The sequence below is a fragment of the Natator depressus genome, chromosome 14 (genome assembly GCF_965152275.1).
Source record: "Natator depressus isolate rNatDep1 chromosome 14, rNatDep2.hap1, whole genome shotgun sequence".
NCBI classification, from domain to species: domain Eukaryota; kingdom Metazoa; phylum Chordata; order Testudines; family Cheloniidae; genus Natator; species Natator depressus.
In genome coordinates, this window is record NC_134247.1 from 17,138,322 (window position 1) to 17,164,550 (window position 26,229).

The following is a 26,229-nucleotide window of genomic DNA, read 5'->3' on the forward strand; positions in this document are numbered from 1 at the left end:
GCAATCAGATCCATGTCGGAGGATCATAGCACCCATGTGGAGTCCCACTGAAGTCAGTGAACAGATACCAGAGTCTATACACATGGATCAGATCACAGAATCAGGACCTTAACGGGGTGTGATTGATCAACTTAGTGATGGGGTATTGCAGCTGCTTCCTGACTGGGTAACACTCTGAACAGGAGAATAATGGATGGTGACTAGCGAATGGTGACTAACCTGGAAAAATGCCCTGCCCCATGAATTTTGGGACAAATATTAATTTGTGCTAAAATCTATATAACTCCTGTGATTCTCAGACATTTTCACAACTCAACTGGTGTTCTTCGAAATGCCTGTGAACCCGCCAGCTCCAGGAGCCAGTCAGTGAGAGACTTTCTGTTGACCTCCATGGAAATGGGATCGGGTCCTAGAGGATGCAATCAGCCATCTCATAAGAGAGATGGCATAATCTAATGGAAAGGGCACTCAGCTAGGTGCCAAGAGATGTGGTGCTATTCCTGGCTTTGCTATTGGCCTGCTATGTGACCACAGGCAAGTCACTTCATCTGTCTGTGCCTCTGTCTCCCCTCACACCCTTTGTTTGCTTTCCTAGATTAAAAGGCCAGAAGGGACCATTGTGATCTAGTCTGACTTCCTGTTACAACACAGGCACTAAGACTTTCCTGAATTAATTCCTGATGAAGCTAGAGCATATCTTTTAGATATGCCTTGTTTCTTTAAGCCATAAGCAACTTGGGGCAGGGACTGTTTCTTACTGTGTGTTTGTACAGCACCTAGCACTGTGGGGCCCTGATCTTGGCTGAGGACTATAGGTGCTACTGAAATACAAATACAAAATAGCGGGCTCATCTTTTTCACATATAGCTCCTCCAGATCCTTGAGTCATGCTGCTCCCTCTTAGCAGACCCGACCCGGGGTCCTCCTGTACTGGAATTATATGCAGGTGTTTCTCTTTTCCCCTCCTTTGCATTTCTCATTGAATTTCCTAGCTTACATCTTATGCATCCTGACAGGCAGGAGGTGAAACATGCATAATTATCTGGTGGCTTACAGGGCGGTTGTTAGATGTATTGTAACATCAGCCACAGTTTGCAGCTCCCAGTAACGAAAGCGAAAGCGCCAAATCAAATCAATTAGTCACAAGTCTCCTTCCCCGTAACTTGCATCTTGTGTATGTAGAACAGTCAGAAGGGGACCCGGGCGCTTCTGGTAACGTCTTCAGATGGAGCCGAGACAGAAACAAACTGGGCCATGCAGAAGAGCGTACGAGCGAAGAGTGGGCCTGATTCTCCTTGTCACTGAAGCTCCTTTACATTGCTCTGGAGACTTCGTGGAGATAAGAATCAGGCCTATTGTGTGTGTGACTGCTTGGTGGGGGTGGGGAGAAGAGCGATTCATTCTGAAAAACCCAGTTTCCTTGTTAATGAGGCGGGTTGTGAGTGCATGTTGGTAAATCGCAAGTAATGTTTTTAAAGCCTAGTTCTCATGCTGCGCACCTTCCAGCCAAACTCTGAAAGAATTGCTGGATGTGCGTAGCATGCCGTTCTCTTCCTCCTCCAGACTCACTCACTACATTCCGTGCAGCGCCCATGAATCCTTGATATCCTGTGCTAGCAGGAAAGGATTCACACCAGCACTGACTTCATTTGCTTTCCTTTCCGGCATGGCTGGTGAGTTTTATGGGTCTCGTCCTCAAGGCAAGAGTGGTACAATGGGACAGCCAAGTGCTACAGGGAATGGGGACCATAGAGTCAAGACGGTTATTTCCACAATGGAAAAAAAAGAAGCGGATGGTTGGAAATGCAGCTTTTAACCTAAAAAAGTTTGGAGTTGTCTGGAGCATAGAATCGTAGAATATCAGAGTTGAAAGGGACCTCAGGAGGTTATAGAGTCCAACCCCCTATTTTTGCCCTAGATCTCTAAATGGCCCCCTCAAGGATTGAACTAAAAACCCTGGGTTTAGCAGGCTCAAAGCACTGAGCTATCCCTCCCCCCATGTAGGTGAGATTTCCAAAAGTGCCTACATGATTCAAGAGGGGTGGCTGGCCCTTTAAGGGAAGGAGGGCCCAGCCTCGCCTGTGACTGCTCAGTACCTCCCAGTGGAGACTGATCAGGTGATTATAAAATCCTGCAAGTAACCCGGATGGGGAGAGAGCTTCCAGGACAGGGAAACTCTGGCAGGAAGGGGATCAAAGGGGAAGAGGATAGGGAGGAAGAGGCGATATAGATATAGAAAGCAGGTTGGCTCCAAGGGAAGGCCCTTGAGCAGGGTGACTCTCAGGCAAGTGCAGAGTAGAATGGGAACCTGTAGGGAGTGTGCTGGCCCCTGCAGAAGACCCCGGGTCGGGTGGAAGGATTGCATTTCAGTGCTTTGCGCCACAGAGCAGATCAATATTTAAGTGGTTAACTGCAGTGAGGTCAAAAGGTTTCGAGCATGTGAGCAGTGTCTCTGACTCAGTTCCAGGGAAGTGTCCCAGTGAGTCAGAGGGTGCAGTATATCCCAATGCTGCCACTAGCCAGAACATCTGCGTATTCTTCTTTGAAAGGATCTCCACTGTCTGTCTGACTTCCAGATGTTTTGGTTACTTGCCCTGGAAGTGCATAGGGCTACAGAGCTTGCTCCCAGCATGATTGGAGTTTGGGGTATAATAGAAGGGGGAGTTATATGCTAACCATAAAAGAGTAGCACAAAGAAATCCACCTGTGTGACTCACTGTGCAGGGCTGCATTTCACCCTAAGGCTCAGCTCTTCAGCAGGTGTAAATCAGCATAGCTCCATTGACTCCTAAGTTACACCCATGAGAGTCCGGCCCTAAACTGTCTCCATTCGCAGAGCTGTCCACTTGCCAGTGCTGAATTGCGATAGCTGTATTATTCAGAGATAATCTTATCACACAATAGCACATTGTGATAACCTGTGTGGCTCCTTCAGGGATATCGCTGCTCCCTTTCCTGGCCAGATACAACTGTTTTCATTGTGTAGGCCACATGTCAACAGAGCCACAGTGACATATTTCCAAAATGAAGAGGTTATACATCAAAATGAAAGCCCTGCAGGCTAGGATAATTGCAAAAGCTATTTTCTATAATTAGAGAGGCCTCTCTGTTTCTGTGACTAGGTAGCTAGGTAGATTTATTGACAGCTCCCACCCAAGCAATGCAGATAAACAGTCTTGCCATTGTAAATAATAAAAGGACTTATTCCTTCCACCTTTGCAGTTTCATTCCGTAAGAGAGGGAGTGCCTGAATTAGCGGGAATCATTGAGCTGTTAAATTGCACTTCTTCATGAAATATGCTTATTTTGTACCGAATGATAGCTCACTAACTGTGATCTTGGCAGTTGCAAAAACCTCTGCCTATAAAAGTGATACGAGTCTTATTATATAATTGTTGTGTCGTTTATATAGTGATTGCATGGGGGGTACATCTTCTATACAAAGAGCAGTCTTCATGTTCATCAAACACCATTCAGTATCTGAGCACAGGTTCTCTTCTCTCCTACACAGCAGCCTTTGCTAAGTGGGCATATGCCAGTGGAAATGGAAGCATGCCAATGAGGCGACTATTTCTGGGATCAAAGACTTAGAGAAATCAGGTGTGTTAGAGGCACCTGGCGTGGGAGCCCCTTGTTAAAAATTCTGCTGCCAAAATGAAAGGAGGGTTGGGTTTTCCCTAATTCTTGCGGTGTTTACCCCACTCCCAGAATGCTGCTAAATTATCCATCTCTGCCAGACACAGGCTTATCGCTGCAGCTCAGAAAAACATGGCCAAAGAGCAATTTATTGGCCTTTGCAATGCTCCAGTTTGCACCAAGAATCGGTCTTCTCATAACACTCTCCTGGGGAAGTGATTCCCCTACAGTAGCTGCAGCCCTCCTTTCAAAGGACACAAGATGAACTGGAGACTGGGTTATCCACGTACTTGGTAGACCTCTCATTACTCAGGTGAGTAATCCCAGCTCAAGCCTTACATTGGCTCGATATTTTCCAGAACAAAGTCTAACTGCTTCCAGCAGGTGGCGCCAAATATGAGTTTTTGTGGCACCTTAGAGACTAACCAATTTATCTGAGCATAAGCTTTCATGAGCTACAGCTCACTTCATCAGATGAAGTGAGCTGTAGCTCACGAAAGCTTATGCTCAAATAAATTGGTTAGTCTCTAAGGTGCCACAAGTACTCCTTTTCTTTTTGCGAATACAGACTAACACGGCTGTTACTCTGGAATATGAGTTTATTTGTCCAGGGACCATTCTTCCATCATTGGCTCTAGCTTTGAGAGAACAGTTTTTTTGTTAAACCAGGGAAACGAATGAATCAATTACTCCCTCACTCTGTCTCTTTGCTAGTGTGTGGGGGACAGGATTCGTCACAGGCTAAGAAGGAGTTAAAACACTGGTGGTGCATCACTGATGGGAATATATTGTGCAACTGGAGATGCTTTTGTTATGTGGATTGCTTTAAAAATAAGCAGGATACCAGGCATTTAAAAAAATCCCTCAAGTTCGTAATGAGTTTTTTAGCAGCAATCATAGAGCTGGGATCAAAAGACCACACAGTGAGGACATTTACGCTGGCAAACTCCAGTTCAAAGGGATTGTGACTAGTTTTGCAGAAAACACCAGATGTGCCATTTAAGTTAACCCGGCATGTCTTTTATCCATTGGTTAGGGTCACTGTGATGTGCTGCACTCACTGTTCTCTAGTGCAGTGGTTCTGAAACTTTTCAGACTACTGTACGCATTTCAGGAGTCTGATTTGTCTTGCGTGTCCCCAAGTCTCACCTCACTTAAAAATATTTGCTTACAAAATCAGACATAAAAATACAAATGTGTCACAGCCCACTATTACTGAAAAACTGCTTACTTTCTCAGTTTTACTATATAATTATAAAATAAATCAATGGGAATATAAATATTGTGCTTACATTTCAGTGTATAGTCTATAGAGCAGTATAAACAAGTCATTGTATGACATTTTAGTTTGTACTGACTTTGCTAGTGCTTTTTAGGTAGCCTGTTGTAAAACGAGGCAAATATCTAGATGAGTTGATGGACTCCCTGGAAGACCTCTGCGTACCCCCGATTGAGAACCACTGCTCTAGTGATCACCCCATGGCCTACACAATGAGGACAGCTGTGAGGATGTTTCTGAATTTTGTACCTTCCTAAAGGTCTTGAACCAAAGAGAATTGGGGTGGTGGGGTGGGAAAATGCAGATGAAGTTTTTCAAACACAGACAAACATTAAAAAACAGGAAATGAATCTTTGGGGTGGATTCCCCTCTCACTCGCAGCAGTTTTCCATCTGTGTACCTCCATTGACGTCAGTGGAATCACTTCTGATTTACACTGGTGTGAGAAGAGATTCCAGCAGCTAGATGGTAATATTATACCCCATGGTGCCCTCTGGTAAGATGCCCATTTCAATCTCTCTGGACCTGTTGAAATCTGTTGCATTCCTTATTAAGCCAATGGGATAGAAACCCCCTTGCTCACATCTGCAGTTCAGTGACCATGCTCCCCCAGGAACTGCCCCTTCATGTTGGCAAATGCCAAGATGAAACTGACATGCTTCTCCTGGACTCTGAGGAGAGGAGTATGTGCTCCTTCAGCTCTGGCAGGAGAGGATGGGGGCAAAGCCATTTAACAAGTTCAGGGGCTTTGCCTGGAAATAAACTCAAAATCTCCAGCTCATTTTATGTCGGAGATTGAGGCTGAGGTTTTAAAAGTCATGCAGGGGATTTGCATGCCCAATTCCTATTCATATTTGTGGGACCTGAACATCCAGATTCCTTAGGTGGCTTTAAAAATCTCAGCCTACAACCTACGAACAATGGGCCAGAGTCTCAGCTGGTGCAAATCAGTACAGCTCCAGTGATTTTCTTAGAGCTGTGGACACCAGCTGCGGATGCAGCCCCAGCTATTTTCCACCTAAGGCAAATTTGTAGATCACAGGTGACATTCACACTACAAGGCCTGTGTCCCTCTTAAGTCCCACTTAAGTTGTAATGGGACTTCAATGAGGCATAAGCCTCATACTAGCCCTTTTTACAGGGGCGAGTTTCACCCAGTCTGACTAACTGGAGTGTATCCTGGAGAGCTCTGTAGGGGCCAGAGAAGGGATGCAGAGACATCACTGCAGCCCCAGGACATCAGTATGGCTCTTTGCCATCATGGCCACTGGATGCATCTAGTCCTGGATCCCCCAACCCTGCCCCTCCCAATCCTCCTCCCAAATGCTCCTGCATGCTGGGGCAGAGGCCTTCCTGTGTGTGGTCTCTCTGCACACCCTCATGGGCACACCAGTGCCGCTTTAATCAGGGTTTCAGCAGAGGGAAGGGAATTGGCTTTATCCATCCCTAAGGGGGAAGCTTTTTGTTGGACAGTGTCCCACCTTGACGGCACGCAGAGCCCTTTCTCCACCTCCCCTCCTGCACGCCCACTTGCTGCTGAGAACAGAGGCCAGCAGTAGCAATGAAATTAAATATGATATAGAGTATTGGTCTGGCTTGCAGAAGAGTCCGCCAGGATCAATTTGATACTGGCCCTTTCAGCGTGGGGAGCAATAACTTGGAAGCAAAGCGTGGGTTAATTTGAAAATAGGTCAATGGGATGTGAAGATAACCTGTGGTAATCTGAATTCTGAGGGCCTCTGGCAAAGGACCGAATCCCTCGGCTGATTAAATTACCTATAAGGGGAAAATAGCAGGACAAGAACCTGCTGTAGATTTATTCTGGAGTATGCACAGCTGTTAGAGGCAGATGTCTAAGAGCGGCTAGAAAGGAACAGCTCTATAGGTGAACATGATTCTTTTAACGGGCTTAATTAAAGGGGAAACAACCTCAGTGTTTGTCTGCATTATCCTTTATTTAATCAACAAAACCAGAGCTGAACTTGGCCGTTGCTAATTTGCTAATCTCTGAAGTTGGGGCAAGACAAATGTGCTTGCCAGAGAAATCATAACCACATCATCCTCAGAGCTTGGTGGCTGCCAAGGGGGTTTACAAGGAGCTCAATCAAAAGCAGATTCTGTCAGGCAATTGTTTATTTGTGAGATTCAGTTTCTCAGATGTGGTTCTGAATGTGGGGATCAACAGGTTGTCACAAAACCAATCTCTCGGCTAAGCTGTCTGAGAAAAAGGCATTTGTGTTCATCAATTTTATTTGCATAATTTCAAGCGCCATCAGTAGTACACGGCATGAGGAAAAATTACGGAGATTTCACTCCAACCATGAGTGAAATTGGGTTTAGTAGAAAATTAGTTGACTTAACTGGCAAATGATGAAAGCTTGAATAGAGAATGTTTAAATAAGGAGGGATAAAAAAAAATAATAACTTGAAGGAGCAGACCAAAGTTGCTTGATTGGAATGTTAAACTCACTGGTTGTAACCCATTTAGCAGGGATGGAGAGGGTAGAGGATGGGTAGGGGTGGGTAAAGCACTGGACTGTGATTCAGGAGACCTGTGGCCTATTTCTGGCTCTGCCATTAGCCTTCTGGGTGATCTTGGGTCAGTCATTTTCTCTCTCTGTGCCTCAGTTTTCCCCTCTGTAAAACAGAGATAATGTTACTGGCCTTCTTTGTAAAGCCCTTTGGGATCTACTCATGAAAAATGCAAAGTCAGAGAGAGGGATTATTTATTATTATATACCCCATGACCTGTTTTAGAGTCATTGATAAGTCAGAACTACAGGCTCTTTAATGCACATGGATCAATGTGCTAACTAGCAAAGCCCAAAGGGAGGGTGCTGGTAAGGGTCTACTACAGACTGCCGAATCAAACTTGAAAACAGGATGTTACTCCTTATGCACCTGTTTATAATGTGTGTGCGTGCGGGGGGGGGAGGGGTATTAAATTACAGATGATAATTTTCTAACATTGTACCCAACGCAGGATAACACCGTTTGGGATCTCATGATGGATAAAGATGAATTAATCACTGGGCTGGAAGTTGGTGGTGCCTAGGGACCAGTGATCATTGGCTTCATTGCATTCAATATGACCTGCTGATGTTAATTTTTAATAACTCTTGGAATAACGAGTAAATTCCATAAGAGTGCTAGTGGGGTGCCAATATTCAAAAGGAGCAAGCGGTATGACCTGAGTAACTAGAGGCCAGTTAGTCTGTCATCAATCCCAGGCATGCTAATGGAAAAACTGATACAGGATTCAATTAAGAAAGGAAAGGAATATATTTAATGCAAGTAAACATAGTTTTATAGAAAATAGGTCTTGTCAAACCTTTTATTCTTTGATGAGAGTACAAATTGATGAGATTACAAGTTTGGATGGTAAAGGTAGATGCATAGACTTTTATATTCTCTAATATTAAATTCTTACACTTTTATAAGTGTTTGATTTAGCACTGCACAACATTCTGATTAAAGAAAATTAGCACTATACACTATCAATAAAGCACCCATTAAATGGGCTAAGAACTGGCCAATGGACAAACCTCAAAAGGTAGCCACCATCACTGGGGAATCATCATTGAAGGGGCATGTCTCTAGCGGGGTTCCGTGGGGTCCAACCCTATTCAACAGTTTCACCAATCAGCTGGAAGTAAATGTAAAATTAGTGCTCATAAAACTTGTGGATAAACACACACATTGGCGAAGTCTTAAATAATGATGAGGAGTGGGAGTCATCCAGAGCAAGCTGCAGCACTTAGTAAGCTGGGCCCATTCAAACAAAATGTGTTTTAAATACAGCCAAATGCAAGTTTAAACATTTAGGAACAAGGAATGCTGGCCATGCCTATGGACTGGGGGACTGTATCCTGGAAAGCAGTGACTCTGGCAGGATTTAGGAACTACAGTGGAGAAGTAACTCATCCTGAGCTCCCAGTGTGATGCTGGTGCAAAAAGGGCGAAGGTGATTCTTGGATGTATAAACAGGGAAGTAATGAGTAGGAGCAGGGAAGTGAGTTTACCTGTGTGTATGGCATTGGCGAGACCAACATTGGAATATTGTGCCCAGTTGTGGGGGTCCACATTTTAAAAAGGAGGTTGAAAAATTGGAGAGGGTGCAGAAAAGAGCCACAAAACTGATCACAAGCTGAAGGGAACTTAAGAATCTCAATCTGTTTAGTTTATCAGAAAGAAGTTTGAGAGGCAGTTTAATTACAGTGTAAGTAGCTCCATGGGAAGAAAATCCTGGGTACTAGAAGGCTCTGTACTCTAGCAGAGAAAGGCAGAACAACGGAGGTGGAAGCCAGACAAAATCAGGTTAGAAATAAGGCACCAATGTTTACCAAGGAGGGTGATTAACCACTGGAATAAATGACCAAGGGAAGTGATGTTCAGATCAAGACTGGAAGAGACGCTTTAGCCAAACACAAATTATGCTTTAGTCCAAGCCAAGTTATTGGGCTCAATGCCAGGGTAATTGGGTGGAATTTAATGTCCTGTGAAATACAGGAGGTCAGATGAGATGATCTAATGGTCCCTTCTGGCTTTAAAGTCCATGGATTTATGAACTGAGCTATCTCCTAAACTTTGGGGATATCCGCTCCAGTGAGAAACAAATGGGCACAGATGTCTAATGAAAAGCTTTTATCTTAAGCAGAATAACCGGACCAGACCCTCAGCTGATGTAAATCAGCATAGCTCCATTGAAGTCAGTGGAGCTATGCTGATTTACGCTAGCTGAGGATCTGGCCCACTGTGTGTCATGCAAAGACGTGCTTATCAAGGAGGCAGCTAATGATTCAGCAGCATTTGGAGCCATGGTGTCTGGACATCGTCTTGAGGACAGTATTTAAGAACAGAGTCTTGTGCAGAGGATGTCGTACTTGTCAAGCAGTCGTGGAGGCTGGTTAGTGCCTGATCTTCCTTCACCCCATCTCACATGTATTGTGATGAGAGCTTCATTGTGGTGTCATGTCCAACGGGAAATCAGCTGCACTGAGGAAAATATCCCACCTTTTTACCAGATCGATGTGCTTAAAAATTCACTCCTGAGCAGAGAGCCACTGTGAGGACTAGAGCTGGGCAGTTATTTTTAGACAAACAGTTAATTAAAATCCATTTTAGGGGGCGGCACCAAAACAATTCATGAGCTCAGGCTGAATTTGGCAAATAGTTTCAGCTGCACTCACCCCCCCCCCCCCAATGAAACCAACAGTTTGCAAATGTCAAAACAGCATGTGGAGAAACGTCAAAATGATCCGTTTCAAATGGACGCTTCTAGTGGAAGTGGCATTTCGAATGGGTTTGAATGTTTAACCCAAACAAAGTTTTTGGGGCGGGGGGTGGGGCGGTTCTTTTCCTCAACAAAAAAATGAACAAATTCAGTTCCAGTTAGAAACTAAATGATGGTTGGGTTTTGGGAGGGGGAGGAAGGGGTTGGGGTTTGCATTTTGTGGGGTGGGGGGGTTGATTTTTTGGTCAACTCTAATGAGGACTAAACAGCAGTTAAATCCCACTCAGGCCCTGGAAGCCAGGCTAGATGATCTAATAATCTCTTCTGGTTGTAAAGACCTATGAATCTATTTCGAGGACTTAAGTGGTGCATAGCGTTTGTCTTGGCTCTCTGCACAAGGGTGTGTTTCACCATAGATGAGAGAAAAGGGCCTGATTTTGCCTTCACGCACACCAATGTCAATCAGAAATATCTCCACCAAAGTCAGTGCATAAGATAAAGGTCAGAGCAGAACCAAGCCCCAAAAGAGGAAGGTACTGCCTTTTAGAAGAGCAACCACTGGACAACATGACAGCTAAAAATTGGTATAGAGCTAGAGTTGCAACCCTTACTCATGTGGGGGACCAAGTGGTGACTTCAGTGCGACAGCGTCTGCCAGGATGTGCTCACCTGTTTGACTAAGTGTAGCACAATATGCCCCGTAACGTGTATTTTTCTTTTCAAATATTGATTTAGAAATGTGACTCTTTCTCTGTTACCAGAGAGCTGCATGATTTTGTGTTATTTACACTTAATTATCAATTGTGCTTTATGTCATCCTCAGTGGATGCAGCGCCCGTATATTGTAGGTCATGGAGCTGTCTGTTGAAGCCAGTGCTGAATTATAGCTGCAATTCTGGAAACAGGGAGATTAAATGTTATCTTGCTGCTCTTTGATACCGATAACCTTTATGTCTCTCCTCCATGATAGCTCTGATTATTTCCATTTGTCACAGGCCAATCAGTTTTTTAATGTAGAATGATAGAGATGTAGAGCAGTTGCAATATAATAATTCTTTGCACTTCTATAGCAGTAATGCTCATTCTAATAATCATACTTAGCATTTACTGTGCTTTTCATCTGAGGATCTTCCTTTAAATTCAGCTCAGCTCTAGAGAGCACTTTTCATCCAAGGATCTCAAAGAACTTTATGGACTTTAATTACTCCTCACCACACCCTTCAGAGCGATAGTTCATATTATACCCCTTTTTAAGTTAGGGGTAATGGAGACACAAGAGGTTAAAAGACTGAAGAAACCAGTGACAGAGCTGAGAATGGAAGCCAGGAGTCCTAACTTTCAGTCTCCTGTGGTAGGGCCAGATTGTACTACCCTGGTGTTAAACAGTGTTTTATTCCATAAGTAGTTCCCTTATCTCCAGCGGGATGTTGGCTGGGGCAAGTTTCTAGCATTGCAGTGGAGGGAAGGGCCCCATTGTACCAGGCACATGGGAGACAGTCCCTGCAGCAAATTGCATACAGTTTAATTAGACAAGACAGAGAGAGGTGAAGTGACTTACCCCAAATCATCCATCAGGTCAGTGGCAGAGCTAAGATTAGAACCCAGGTCTCTTAAGCCCTAGTCCAGGGGGCTAGTCTCCGAACAACATAAGTGAGAGCAGTCTGTTACCCAGCAGACAATGCCTCCTTTTCAGTGTTATTGGAATGAAACCAATCTGAACAATCATTTAAGTTCCCATCACACAGGTTAGATAAGTGGAGAGATCAAGTGTGCACACATATCTGAAACATCTGACATCCCTTATAGATTAGCCCCAAGCTTTTCATTTATCTTAGTGCCTTTGAATGGAGTAGCAGGATTTGGGGGTTGGCTCTCCCTCACCAGTTTAATTTTGAGCCTATGGACGATAGGCGCCGACTTCTTCTGGCACCGGTGGGTGCTCGACCCACCCTGCCCCCGGCCCCGCCCCCATTCCAACCCCTTCCCCAAAGTCCCTGCCCTGAGTCTGCCCCCTCCCTTCCCCTATTGGACTCCTTCCCCAAATCCCCGCCCCGGCTCTGCCTCTTCCCCACCTCCTCCCTGAGTGCGTCACGTTCCCGCTCCTCCCCACTGCCTCCTAGTGCTTGCTGCAGCTGTTTGGTGGCGGCAAACACTGGGAGGGAGGGAGGAGCGGAGACGTGGCACGCTCAGGGGAGGAGGCAGAGGAGGAGGTGAGGCCGGGCGGGGCGGGGAGCTTGGCTGCCGGTGGGTGCAGAGCACCCACTAATTTTTCCCCATGGGTGCTCCAGCCCCGGAGCACCCACGGAGTCGGCACCTATAATTATAGACTGTGATGCTAGATTGGCAGGTATGTACCAGAGTGTTGGGAAAGCTCTTGCAGGCCAATATAATGCTCCAAATTTGGTGTCTGAGCCTCTCCTTCTTGCTTTATTTATGTATCTTTTTGGGATGGCTCTCAGAGACGAGAGTCTTTCTATTCCTGTCATCTCCCCGATCAGCCACTTAGTGGAAAATTGCCCATAGAAGTGAACCTAAATTACAAGTGATAAAACTAGAGCCTATTCTATCCGCAGATGACCCTTTCTGTTCTACAGCGAGCTAACGCTTATATTCTTTGTGACAAGAGCAATGAAGCCGTTGCAAGCATTTATGTGCAGCTAAGTCACCTTAAATTGAAAACCCTTGTTTTTGCTGGCTTTGGAGTGGTCCTTCATTAATTCATTCTACATTTCAGGTCTACACTTAAAAGTTAGCGTGACATAGCTGCAGTGCTCAGGGGTGTGACAAATTCACACCCGTGAACAGCATAACTATGCCAACCTAACCTCTGGTGTAGACGTGGCTAGGTCAATGGAAGAATGTTTCTGTTGACCCAGATACCACCATCTGGGGAGGTGGATTAGCTATAGCAATCGAAAAAACCCTTCCTTCGCTGTTTACACTATGGCACTACACTAGCATGGATATGGTAGACATGGCCTAAGTATTGCACAGTCAGAGCCAGTGCTCCAGGATGACACCTGACCAACTTACTTCTTTGATTGGTTTATATAAGCAAGCCAGATCATGTTTGGGATTCTTGCACCAAGATCCTTCTCCCTACAGGGGCCAGGCACAAACCCTGGGGTAGCAGAGGCACCAGTGCCCCCAGCATACAAGCCATACCAAAAGAAGAGGAGAGGAGGGAGAAGAGATGGCCTATAGTCCAGCGCCCCTCCATGTTGGCCTACAAAGGTCACCCTCCCATATGGCTGTTCAGAACTGGTCAGAAAATTTTTGTCATGAGTTCTCCGTCAGAATATGCTGGTTTGACAAAACAGAATATTTTTCAAAAATCATTACTGATTTAGATGAAATTTTGTTTAGAAAAAAAATGGTTGGTTTTTTTTTAAGAGTGAAATGTCCTAATTTGTCATTTTTGGAACAAAAAGTTTTGATTTTTCAGTTTGAAACGACTTTTCCTTTATGTTAGTTTTTAAAAATTAAAAAGGTACAAAATTTAAACAAAATGTTTTGATTGACCCAAAACAAACAAACAAAAAAAATGGGAATTTCATTTCAAGAAAAGATTCAGAATGTTGGCTTTTTGTCCCAATTTGGGATGAATTTTTCATCCCCCCCCCCATCTCAATTTTGCACCAGACGGACCAGCTCTGGTTACTGAATGGCAGGGTGATATTGCACCAACGTAAGGCCTTCTTAAACCCCCAAACTAGAGTTAAAGTGGGACTGAAATTGGTCTTAGGCCTCTGGAGAGGGGGCAGTTTCGCCCCCTGTGATGATTTCAGTAACACAGATCAGACTTCTCTTTGCTTTCCCTTTCCCTGCCCCAGGAACGAGATTTGTAGGATGTATAAGCAGGCACTAACTTATTCCCCCACCCACACCCCCAATGCTTACCAGACTCCCTGCCCTACTTCTCTGGACATCTGAAACAGTGTCATTGTCGCACAGTAAATGCAAATCCAAGGCTTCTGCTTCCCAGAAGACATCCTAAGAGGCAGCTCTGCCCATGCAACAACCTGGGGAGATGGACTAGTAGGAATCATGGGGGAGAGGCCAGGCGGGGCCCCAGTGACAACATATTTTTAAAGCGGAGTTCAAGACTTCCAGGAAGGAGCCAGTTGATGGCGCCTTTAAATCCCATGGCAGGGAAATGGGGCTAGGGCTGGTGAAAGGGCTTATATTGTGTGGCTGATCAACCCTTCCTGGTTCTCTTCAGTAATTTAGGGGTGCCTCCAGGACGGGGCAATTGTCCCTTGACTGTCCCTTTGCCCTTTGACCTCATTTACACTGATTACCATGGCCTCCAGCAAATGAAGCAACACATGGGGCTCTCCTTTAAGAAATACAGGTAAGAAAAAAATCACTCTCTTCCTCTTTGCTTCTACTTTTAAATAGCGAGTGACACCAGCGCTAATGAAAATGAGGGGCAAATAGTTCTGGCTAGAGGGAGGCATGCTGTGGCCTGGGATTTTGCAAACTTCATCACACAGTTTTGCCAATGCACCTCACCCTGCACTGCTCCAGCCCTCCCCGTCCCATGCTGCTCCAGTCCAGTCCAACTCTGCCAGTGCCAGTCTTGATTTGCAGCACCCCATGCTATTCCAGTCCTAATCTCTTCCGGTCCTTCAACCTAATGAGGCTGTCCTGTGCCTAAATTGGTGGTAGTTTTACACAGGGCATAGACACAGACTAGGATGAGACACCTTTTAAGATAAATCTGACCCCATCCGGGATTTGAACCCAAATTCCCAGACGGGGAATGTTCGCAGCACTGAGCAATTGTCTCACTTAGCTCCCTTCTCTCTCTCTCTCCCTCCCTCTTTGCTCTGTCTGTTCTTTATCACAGCAAGACCAGCCGAAACTCCCCTGACCTTGCAGCCCTTCCCTTCCCCTACCAACGAGCCCCTCATAAATCTCCAGCACATAAGGAGGAGGAGTTTAGCCTTTTGTTTCCAGCCTTGTTTATGTGCATGGCTCTGACAGCTGGTAAATTGCCCAGAGACCTTCCCAGCGGCTGTCAGAATATGCCTGGGAAGGAGGAAGCTCAACCTCACCTGCTACCGTCTTGAGATCAGAACTCATTTTAAGGCTCTGCAATGGGGAAGCACACACCCTTGGGGAGGAGTGTGTGTGTGTGTAAATAGTATATTTGCACGCTGCAGGTGGAATCTGCCACCATCACAACAGGACCGAGAGATCTCTTTGTATTTGCAAGAATAACCCCCCCACCCCCAGCCTGTTTCCTCCCTTCCTCTTTGCCATTGAGAGAGACAAATGTCACCATCCCCGTGGTACATCAGCAACCTGCAAAGTATGTGATTTAATTTAACACTGATAGTTCTGCTATTTATTACATTTTCACCCATTCCTTCCACTATCCTACACAATTTTATTAGAGGGGAAAATGACAGGCGGTGTTATTGTTTTCATTATAAATGCATTTGCTTTGTGCATGCCACTTGCTTTTTCTCCTCTCTCTTTCCACAGTCTCTTTTCTTCCTCCCTCTTGCCAGGGTAATGCCTACCTCCGCATTCCCGGGATATTCAGAAAAGCATTACAATGTCTCCTGGAGATAGATAACGTTTTCCCAAACATTGGGTGGGTGAAAAGCCTGCGCAACAGGGAGCAGTGAATCTCTTCCTTTCCAGAGGTGACATTTAGGATATTTCCCCCCGCCCCCTTCTGCTGAATATTGGACCAGTGCTTTGCTTCCAGTTTCCCCTTTTGACCTAAGGCTGATGCCCAATGCCAGTTCTCTGTGGCCTAACGGTAACGTTACGCATTGCTAATGGCAAGACCTGGGTTTGAAACCCAGATTTGCTGAGACAAAGGAACTGCCAGGCCAGGACAGACTGAGCATCGATCTAATCTGCTATCCTTTGCAGACAATACCTAATGCCAGAGGTTCCTAAGCATGTTGTGTTTAGAGCAATAGTTACTGAATTATACACCTAGGAAATACAATAGCGGACCAGACCCATAGTCATCTAGTCTGGTATCCAGTCTCTGACAATGGCCAACACCAGATACTGCAGGAGGTGTAAAACCTCTGGGTAGACAGTTGTTCAGTAACATCCCTATGGTGACATTTCTTCCTGCCTCAGGCTATTAATGGTTAGTTTATGTCCTGAAGCATGTTTCTACTCATTATACATTTTTGTCAAATATTCTTATTATTCATATAAATACTGAATCTTTTTAAAAAATGTTCTTAATCTCTTTGCCGCATTACTATCTGGTGGCAATGAGTTCCACAGGCTATCTCTGGAGTAAATTTGAAGAACAAACAGCTGCTTTAGTGAATAAGCCTAATCCAGCTCCTTGAGTAAGAGGGATAATGCCCATTTGTTGTTTTTCACAGCACTCTGTCCACATGGCAATATACTCAGACAGCAAAGGCACTCATTCAAGATGGAAACATTACATCATCAGGCCACATTCTTATTGGCCTATCAGTGATCCTGCCATCCAGATACTTCCAAGTAGTCACTGGCTACTGTGACTTCCCAAAAGGTGACTGAGCAGTAGAGAGAATAAGCTGCACGCTCTGAAGGGGTGCAGTTCCAGGGGTGCTTCGGCTGCCTGCCAGGTGAGGTGCAATGCCTCCTGGTGCCTGTCCCTAGCTCAGGGGTATTTCTAAATGCCACAACAGAGCATAGGGGGGTATTGCCAATCAAAGTCTATTGGCAGAAGTGTATGGGACCAGGACTGGAGTAGCAGAGGTTGCTGATCATCATTGGCCTGTATTGGTGAAGCTGCTTAGGCAAAACTTATTCGGTGATCATCTGCATCAGGCCCAGCTGTAGCCATTGTAATTAATCCACTGGCACTTGCACTAACAGTCCCTACATCTGCCTCAGCTGTCAGCATTGACAGTGTTGTCATCTTTTCCCAGGCCTCCAGCTTTTAGGCTTTTAAGGCAGTACATACTCTTTCCACTTCAGCAAAGCCTTTGGTCCTTGGTATTCAAACACACAGCACTACTCCAGGGCAGCACTGGCTTGGCCTCTCTATCATCCCATGGGGCATGCATTTGAGCACATAATGCTACTTGCTGCAAGGATGCTCAAATCAGTAATTGGGCACTGATGTGAGGAACTGTCCCTGCACAGGCTGGATTCTAGGACTCCCAGATCTCTCTCAAAGCAGTCATTCCACTAAATGAGCATCTGCTGAAGCCCTCAGCAGCACTAACACTCTCCTTGGCCTGCTGATGCTAGAGGGCGAACCTATAGCTTGTGGCTTGATGCTCTTTATTTGCAGAATGGGAGCAGAATATAACCATTGCCCTTTGCTTTCTTGCCTGGGCAGGTGTCGCGTTCGTGTCATTGATACCTTTGGGACAGAGCCAGCCTACAACCTTGAGGAGTATGCCACTCTACATGGCTACCGGACAAACTGGGGGTACTGGAACCTGAATCCCAAGCAGTTCATGACTATGTTTCGTAAGTGATCCCTTGTTTGGTAATTGTTTCTACTGGGGTTTTATTTTATTGGTTTTGTATTTGCAGACTGGGTGATAGAGCTGAGCAAATAATCGATTTGGTGGGTCAGAGGTCAAACCGGGGAAAATGTGCTTTGTTTCAAATCGAAGCTGATTGTTTTTCACCAAAACGAAAACAAAGAAAAAAACGTGTGCCAGTTGGATTAAATGCCTTGAATTTCGATTCCAAACATTTTCAAAATGAAACATTTTGACATTTTCAAAATGTTTGTTTTCAGGGGGGTTTTGGGCCAAAAGTATTAGACAACTGCAACCCGAATTTGCATAGTGTTCCGGTGCCACCAAAACTGTATTCTTTGGTAATTTTACTATTTGCCTATTTTTTTTTTTTGTCCTGGCTCTATTTCTTGATCCCTAGGTTACCATTGCAGGCCAAGGCCAATGCATGAAAGGTACAAATAAGTTCTCGGATGTATCTGAATTACTCTGCCAGTCCACTGCCCATGTCACTGCCGCCCCAAAGCTACCGCAGTGGAAGGAAAACAGACCTTGATTTGCTCAGAGCCCACAAACTCAGATTTGCTCCTGTTCCTTCTACCTGTTTCCACAAGCTGGAGGCTGACATGTGTCCAGTTCACTTGAAAAGAGTGCATTTTCACATACAATGGGCACCATATACCTGCTGGGATGGGCCTTCCGTTTCCATTTGTAAGCAGCTATTCAGGAGCAGTCAATACTGGGGTTTGCATCTCAGTCCCCTGGCCTATGGCTTCCTCCCACCCCCTGTGCCAGCAGGGCTGGGAAATGTTGTGCAAGCAGGGGAGATGAGCATCTCACATGGCCCACCAATGTGCCCTCTGGCCAGCTGAGCTGTACACTGATAAGATCTTAAGGGAGTCCCATCTAGTCGTTCTCATCTAAAGCTAAGGAGGCTGCAATATCAAGTGCCCTTGAGGCTGGTAGGATTAAAGTAGGGGGAGATGTTTGAGAGACCTCTGAGCCCTACAGGAGATATACAGGACTCCTAACGTGGGATGTAGCTAGAAAATAACACCCCCTTCCCACTATACCAAGCCTGGGACACAAAAGAGATGCTAGGCTTATTACCATGTTGCTCCATAGCCCAAAGCTGTTTTCCCAAGCGTGCTGGATGGGATGCATGCTGCTTCCATCTGACCCTAACCTTGACAATGTGCTCCAAGGAAACTCCTGCTTAATGGGCTCTGTTACTTTAATGAGCTTTAATACTTTACTGTCCCACTCCCACTGTTTTGCTAATTATGTTCTCAATCTGCCTTAGCAATTCCCCTCCCCCCGTAGGTTTTTGGGAGTGAAGGACTTTGCTCGGCCATGGCCATTTTTCAGTCCCGGGGATTCTGCAGGGAGCTTTCTGAGCAAACCAATCATTCGTCCTGCAGCAGCGGGGGATTTTATGGCTAGAAAACAAAAGCAAGGAGAGAGAATGCTGGAAAGAAGGAATTTGCTATTATGGCAAACAGAGCAGCAGGCTGAAGCAGCTGCTGTACCTGGGCCATGTTTGGGTGACCCATGCTAATGTGAAAGGGGAGTTGAATCAGCCCAGCGGCAGGGACATGGACTCCTTTCTCTGCCCAATAATTCGTACCTAGCTCTTTTCCAGTGCTTTTCATCTATAGATCTTAAAAGTGTTTGACAAAGGAGGTCAGTGGCATTATCCCCCATTTAATAGATGAGGAAACTGAGGCACAAGAAAGGAGTTGCCCAAGGTCACCCAGCAGCAGAATTGGGACTAGAACTAACATCTCCTGAATCCCAGTCCAGTGCTCAGTCCACTAGGTTGCACACCTGGAGGCTTCTACTGAGATCAGGGCCCTGTTGTGCTAGGCACTGTACACACACATAGTGTGGACAATTCTTACCCCGAAGGCCTCACGCTTTTATTAAACAAAGGGAGGATTATTATCCCCATTTTACAGAGGGGGAACTGAGGCACCGAGATATGAAGTATCAGAGGGGTAGCCGTGTTAGTCTGGATCTGTAAAAGCGGCAAAGAGTCCTGCGGCAGACTATATAGACTTATAGACTAACAGACGTATTGGAGCATAAGCTTTCGTGCGTGAATACCCACTTCGTCGGATGCATGTAGAGGAAATTTCCAGAGGCAGGTATAAATATGCAAGCAAGAATCAGGCTAGGGATAACTAGGTTAGTTCAATCAGGGAGCATGAGGCCCTCTTCTAGCAGTTGAGGTGTGAACACCAAGGGAGGAGAAACTGCTTTTGCAGTTGGCGAGCCATTCACAGTCTTTGTTTAATCCTGAGCTGACAGTGTCAAATTTACAAATGAACTGAAGCTCAGCAGTTTCTCTTTGAAGTCTGGTCCTTAAGTTTTTTTGCTGCAGGATGGCTACCTTTAAATCTGCTGTTGTGTGTCCAGCGAAGCAACTCACCCCAGGAACCAGCGGCAGAGCCAGGAGTGGAACCCAAATCTCTAGAGCCCTAGGCTAGGGCTTTAACCACAAGAACATCCTGCCCTCATACTAGGTGGGCTTCAGACCTCACTCTTGAAGGGAGGTGCAAACAGGCCCCATGCTCAGTCCCATACTGAGCCCACCATGCCAGCAAGGCCCATCATGCCACAGGTGGGATTTACCAGGGTTATGCCAGGGGAAAGGAAGATTTGAAATCAGCTGCCCAGTTGTGCCCCTTGCATGCAGGAGAGCTCAGCCTTGATCCAAGTAGGCGAAGAGAGTGAAAAAAAAGGCCTTTGGAGACAAGGAGCAAAGAGAGTTGGGCGGGGAGGTGAAACGCAAGGGACATATTTTTCAAACACAGAATTTATTTTCAGAGGGAGAGTCACCTCTCTGGAGAAGGCCAGGTGGGATTTTAGAGGAGGGCCTGAGGCTGGTGCTTCAGATTTATCCAATAATCTGCCAAGTGGAAAGGAGCCTTACTTGTCGGCCGTAAGCCTGGTGACCGATCACACACTTTGTGACTCAAATATTTTTTCCCCCTGGCTGGATATAATCTATCTGGCAGCCTAAGAAGCAACTTATATTTTAAAGAGGCCTGCAGGCAGTTCACAGCTCACATACTTTAATAGCTCCTATTTGCTTTTTTCCCCCTTTCTTCTTTTTTTCAATGCAAGGAACCTTTCTGACTCTCTTTTTTTGATTCAGACTGCATGAGTGCCACAGAATAATCCAAGCCTCATAGCCTGCACCTTCAACTGGTTCCAAACACCTCCAAATACTTCCTTGCACTAATCAGCCCTGACCCACATTCTCCTGTGGAGCACATCTGAAGGCAGCTCCTCCACCCCCGCTCCCTGTCTCTCCACAGAGAGGGAAGCACTGAGGGCTTAGTGCACAGTTAAGGTGGTCAGCTGGGAAGTGGGGATTGGGGACACAGACGCAGCTGGACTGTTACCAGATAGGAAGGTGAAGGAGGCAAAGGGGAATCCCAGATCTAGCCTAGGATTTACCTGTGACAGTCATGGAGAAACAGTATAAATTTCAGCCCAGTGATCCCCAGTGCCCCTGTGACACCAGGGCTCAACTCAATAGTTAAACTCCCAGCTACGTGGGTAGGACCCGGAAATGTTTTCATCTCATTGGTGGACTCTGGTAACCATCCCATTCTTCAGTATAAATGACCTCAATGGGGAAAGGCTGCATGTTGCTGAAGCTTTGGGAGGACAGATAGTGGCCTATGGAAGACCCCCTCAGTGCACTGGCAAGCGCCAAACCCGTGTATCTTTTCCCCTTGGTTTCTGTAGCTCACACTCCCGACAACTCCTTCATGGGCTTTGTGTCCGAGGAGCTCAACGAGACTGAGCGGCAGTTCATTAAGTCTAACAAAGCAAGCAACATGGCAGTGGTGTACGGGAAGGAAGCCAGCATCTGGAAGGTGGGTGCCTGTACTGACACGATCAGTCCACAGTAACAAACAAATAGCCAAAGGATAATCCCTGGAGTCAATGGAAGTTTTGCCACTGGCTTCAAAGGGATCAGAATCTGGGCTAATGTGCATAGACTCCTAGAAATCAGTGAAAAGACCTAACTGGCCATTTAATTAATCCCTCCCACTGGCTCATGTAGGATTATTCCCTGGATTATATTCCCTAGTGATTTGTCCAGTCCACTTTCAAGTGTCCCAGCAATGGAGCTTCCACCACTTCCCTTGGGAGAGCACCCTATGTCTGAAACTTCCTGTGTGGGCAGCTTATCCCCTGGCCACCTACACTGAGGGGTTTCTTGCACCTTCTTTTGAGGCAGCTGACGCTTTTGAGGCACTAGATGGACCCACTGGTCTGATCCAATATAACACTATGGAAGTGAGTGAGCCAAATCGAAACAGAATGGGCATCCCAGGCATTTTATGAAGCAACTCAGCTTCCAACCATAGGACCAGTTAAGGTCTGGACACTCGCTGTTTAGGAGCTGAGCTGACAGCATCGAGTGGTGGCATATCTTTCTTGTTAGTATTTGCATTGTAGTCACGTGCAGAGGCCCCAAGCAGGGCACAGAGTCAGAGCCAGTCCCAGCCCCAAAGAGCTTGCAATCTAAATGGACAAGACAGACGGAGGAGAAAAGAGAGAGGGGAAGTTACTTGTGCAAGGTCACGTAACAGGTCGGGCTCAGGCAGGAATAGAATTAAGGTTTCCTAGGTACTAGTCCAGGGCACTAGCCACTCAACCATGCTGCCTCTTGTCATCAGCTGGAAGCAACTTTTAGTCACCACAGACATGGGTCAGATTTGAGCCTGTGGCCTGTAGGTGCAAAACGCTTTTCCACTACTCCGTCCCTGAGACGGGACAACTGACTTCCTGTTCCAACACCACTTCACCGCTAGGGAGACAAATAGCACCGCTATAACCCCACTCATTAGGCACACCCTCTTAACAGAAAACAGCGCTACCCTCTCTTGTGTGGCTAGCAGTGTCACTGGTTATTGGGGGCGGCCTGAGCTCCACCTTCTTTTATCTGGAGCATGCTCAATGCTTTTGCTGCCATTATCCATAAGCAGGAGCTAATTATCACCCTCTCTTGATTTTTTTCTTCCATGCACCTCCCTGGGATGTTCCAGTTGCAGGTACTGTATTGCGCTAATCTATTCCTTTATTTAACGGTGCATTTCAGACTAAATATAAATTATCAATAGAAAATGTATGTCTGCGATTGAGCTTTCATCGTCTGTAGGTTAAATGCGCATTACTAACAGTGGGTGTTTATGGCCTGATACTGTGCTGGGTTCTCTTCTTCCCCATTCCCACCCTTTCTATTACCAGTCCCTCTGAATCTGTTCTCGCAGCCTGCTCTGGATGCTGCAGTCTGTGTTCCATAGTGCAGCATATCTCTGCCACAAACCCTCCTTTCAAAACACACAATTGCAGCCCAGGTATAGAAATCCCTGCAACAATTACATGTATTTATAAGTTACCCAGCACACGCTTTCTGTCACACAGTCTTGCCATAAGAAGACCTTTTGCGATGGCTAGGCTTCCACCCCGCTCCCTTTTCCCCCTTTGTAAATGACAGCTCTTTGACTTAATTTTTTTTTTTTTGGCACAGAAATATTCATGGCTACTAACACCCTCCCTCGCAATGAGTGATTCCAACACTTGCCTCGCTCTGTGGGCTACATTGATTTCTCATTGTCTCTCTCCTCCTTGCTTCTTACGGATTTTTAAATAAATGTTATTAAAACTCTTTCACTGTCGGGAACCAGCTGCCGTAAAAGGTCCATGGAATAGCACCTGCTTCCAGGAAGTAGGGGCCTGGATCTAAACTCTGGATTCCAGAACCCCCAGTCTGTGAAGAGGATCAGGACCAGTTGCTTTGTCCACCACCCCTAGTAACCAGTCAGGATTGGGTAGCTGTGATATCTCGTGGTAGAAATACCTGCCTCCTGATTCTTCACTGTCCTGCACCTTGTGTAGTTCCTGACACCTATGCAAAATGGGTGTAAAGGGCTCCTGTTGTGGTTTGGTAAGCTTTTACACCCACCGCTCTAAGTGACAACATATTGTGCGTCAATGGAGAATCAGACCAGTAGGGCCTGTGTGGTGGGTTTAAGTCAATGGGACCGATTCTCATTTACATTAAGGCTCTGGCAGCGTAAAGGAGTTTAATATGGGTGTGTAGGTAAAGCGTGCTCATTTTATGTGACCAGAGCATGAAGAGAGGCCTTAGTGTGAATAGAAAAGGAGTACTTGTGGCACCTTAGAGACTAACATTTATTTGAGCATAAGCTTTCGATACACTGTATTTTCCACTGAATGCATCCGATGAAGTGAGCTGTAGCTCACGCTCAAATAAATTTGTTAGTCTCTAAGGTGCCACAAGTACTCCTTTTCTTTTTGCGAATATAGACTAACACTGCTGCTACTCTGAAACCTGTCTTAGTGTGAATGAAAATCAGGCCCAGTGGGTTTACTCCTATTAGCAAGTGCACAGGTAACCCAGTGGTTATGTGTGACAAGTCCCCCTCTGTGCTGATCCACAGAAGATAGGAGTTGTTACAAGCTGCTAACTCTGGCGCTTTAGCAGCAGTTCAAGAGGCCCCTGGTTCAATTCCCAGTGTGTTGGCCAAGGTGATGGCTGCCTGTCATACTCACCAGCCTGGGTAAGTGTTGTACAATCTAGCACTGGGTAGATAGGGTAGAGTTCGTGTGGTCCAAGGAGCTGGAGATGTGTGGGACTCAGGATTCCTGGATTTGACATTAAACATTCTGTGTGACCTTGGACAAGCCAGGCCCCCTTTGTGTGCCTCGTTCCCCCATCTGTAACACAAGGCTAATGAGGCCCTCCCTTGTAAAGTGCCCCTGAGGCCTAGAGATGAACAATGCAATATAAGAGCAACATATTGTTCTTGAGTTGTAGCATTTATGTCCTGCAGACAAGCCAAGTAATGCTGATAAGCCCAGGATCAAATACAATCTCTCAAATAGAATCTTTTTGAAGTTCAGAAACATTTGATTAACTTCCCGCCCTTCCTCATTGTTGTTCCTCTGAACTTCCAGCTTCCATCTAGCGCCAGGAGCAGAAGCACTAATAAGGAAAACAGCCCATATACATCCAATTTCCCGCTCAGTTTTGTCAGCCAAAGCAGTTCAGATCATTTGGATTAAGCTGCAGATAAGCATCTGCATGCTTATTTTATCCCAACCTGAACTCAAAACATTTTGAGACTCAGGGCAAGTGTACACTAGAAGCGCTACACTGGCACAGCAGCCAGTTACGCTGCTGTAGCTCGTCTGCTGAAGACACTGTATGCCGCTGGGAGAGCGCTCTCCTGTTGGCATGATTACTGCACCTCCGCGAGAGGCAGGAGCTATGTTGGCAGGAGAGCATCTCCCACCAACCTAGCGCCAGTGTAGACAGCGCTTGGGTCACTGTAACTTGCATCACTTCCGGGGGGGGGGGGGGTCGGTCTTTTTCACACCTCTGAGCGATGTAAGTTAGATCGACGTAAGTGGTAGTGTAGACCTGCCCTCTGTTATCACTAGATTTCAATGTGAAAATTGCTTTTCTCAGATGCCTCTGATTCCCAAATTCTGAAATAACCCCACTCCCCATGTGTCTTTGTTTTTAAACTCTGCTCTGACATTTAATGTAAAAGTGCACAGGAGAGGGGCTGTACAATGTAGTAAATCTCAAGGGGTATTTTGTAGAAGATTTAAAACATACACTAAGAGATTTTTTTAATAACCAAAAATCTTCAGAACATTCTTGTGCTAGCCAGACATGGAGTGGGCTCTCTCCTGTCAAGTAGGACCAAATCCTGTTTACTTTAGTCATAGGAGTATTGCAGACAGTGAGACAGCTAGTGGCCCCGGTTCAGCTGTCCCTCCCTTCTCAACAGAGCACTTAATTCGTGCCTAATGCTAAGAACATGCTCAAGTCGTTTGCTGAATAGCAAGGGGCTTAGCTACATGCTTGAATGCTTTGCTGAAGTGGGCTCACATAAGGCAAGCAGGAATTGGCTCATAGTTGCTAAGTACTAGCTGTCCCTGGATTCTCCAGGGCATCCTGGCTTCTCTCTGTTCAAGTATAAGCTCTGTGGGGCAGGGATGGATGTTGGGCTAGATCCTCAGCTGGTGTCAATGTGCATCTGGCCCATTATTTTATGTATTATAGAGAGCTGAGTGCATTGTTGGTGCTCTGTAAACAATAACACAATGGAAGAGGCTTTCTGGTGCAATGGTATGGTACATTAGTCCTTTACTTCAGGCCATGTGCATTCCAGTTCTGATTAGGTCAAAACAAGTTTGATGGTCTCAGCAGAGCACCTTGTGTGATTAGCACTCTGCTCCTAGAGACCCCAGCCAGGACAGCATGGGGTGTTAGAGTCCAGGAACTATTGTAAGGAGAACATGCCCAACAGCTGTCTACACTACAGCTGGCTTTTGCAAATGCTATCAGACTCTCCCTTTCATGAACACTATAGCTACTAATCCTTAGATAACCTTTTCTATTAATCTCAAGGTGCTTTATAAAGGAGGGTGAATATTATCCCCCGTTTCCACATGGGAAAACTGAGTCACTCTCAGAGGAACTGACTTGCCCAAGGTCACCAGAGCTGGGATTAGAAACTTGCTCCTCATTCAGTCAGCCTGTCAACTGAATTGTGCTGTCCCATTTGGCTGCA

The 26,229-nt window shown here is 45.9% G+C and overlaps 1 protein-coding gene across 1 annotated transcript in view; it reads left to right on the forward strand.

Annotated features, from left to right (window-relative positions):
- The window catches only part of MGAT5B (alpha-1,6-mannosylglycoprotein 6-beta-N-acetylglucosaminyltransferase B), a 170,767-nt gene that overhangs the window by 108,975 nt on the left and 35,563 nt on the right, over positions 1-26,229 (forward strand). The window contains exons 9-12 of the mRNA XM_074971071.1: positions 14,371-14,502; positions 17,467-17,600; positions 21,356-21,486; positions 22,666-22,671. Of these exons, the coding sequence (XP_074827172.1) occupies positions 14,371-14,502; positions 17,467-17,600; positions 21,356-21,486; positions 22,666-22,671 (403 nt within the window). The remainder of the gene's footprint in view (positions 1-14,370; positions 14,503-17,466; positions 17,601-21,355; positions 21,487-22,665; positions 22,672-26,229) is intronic.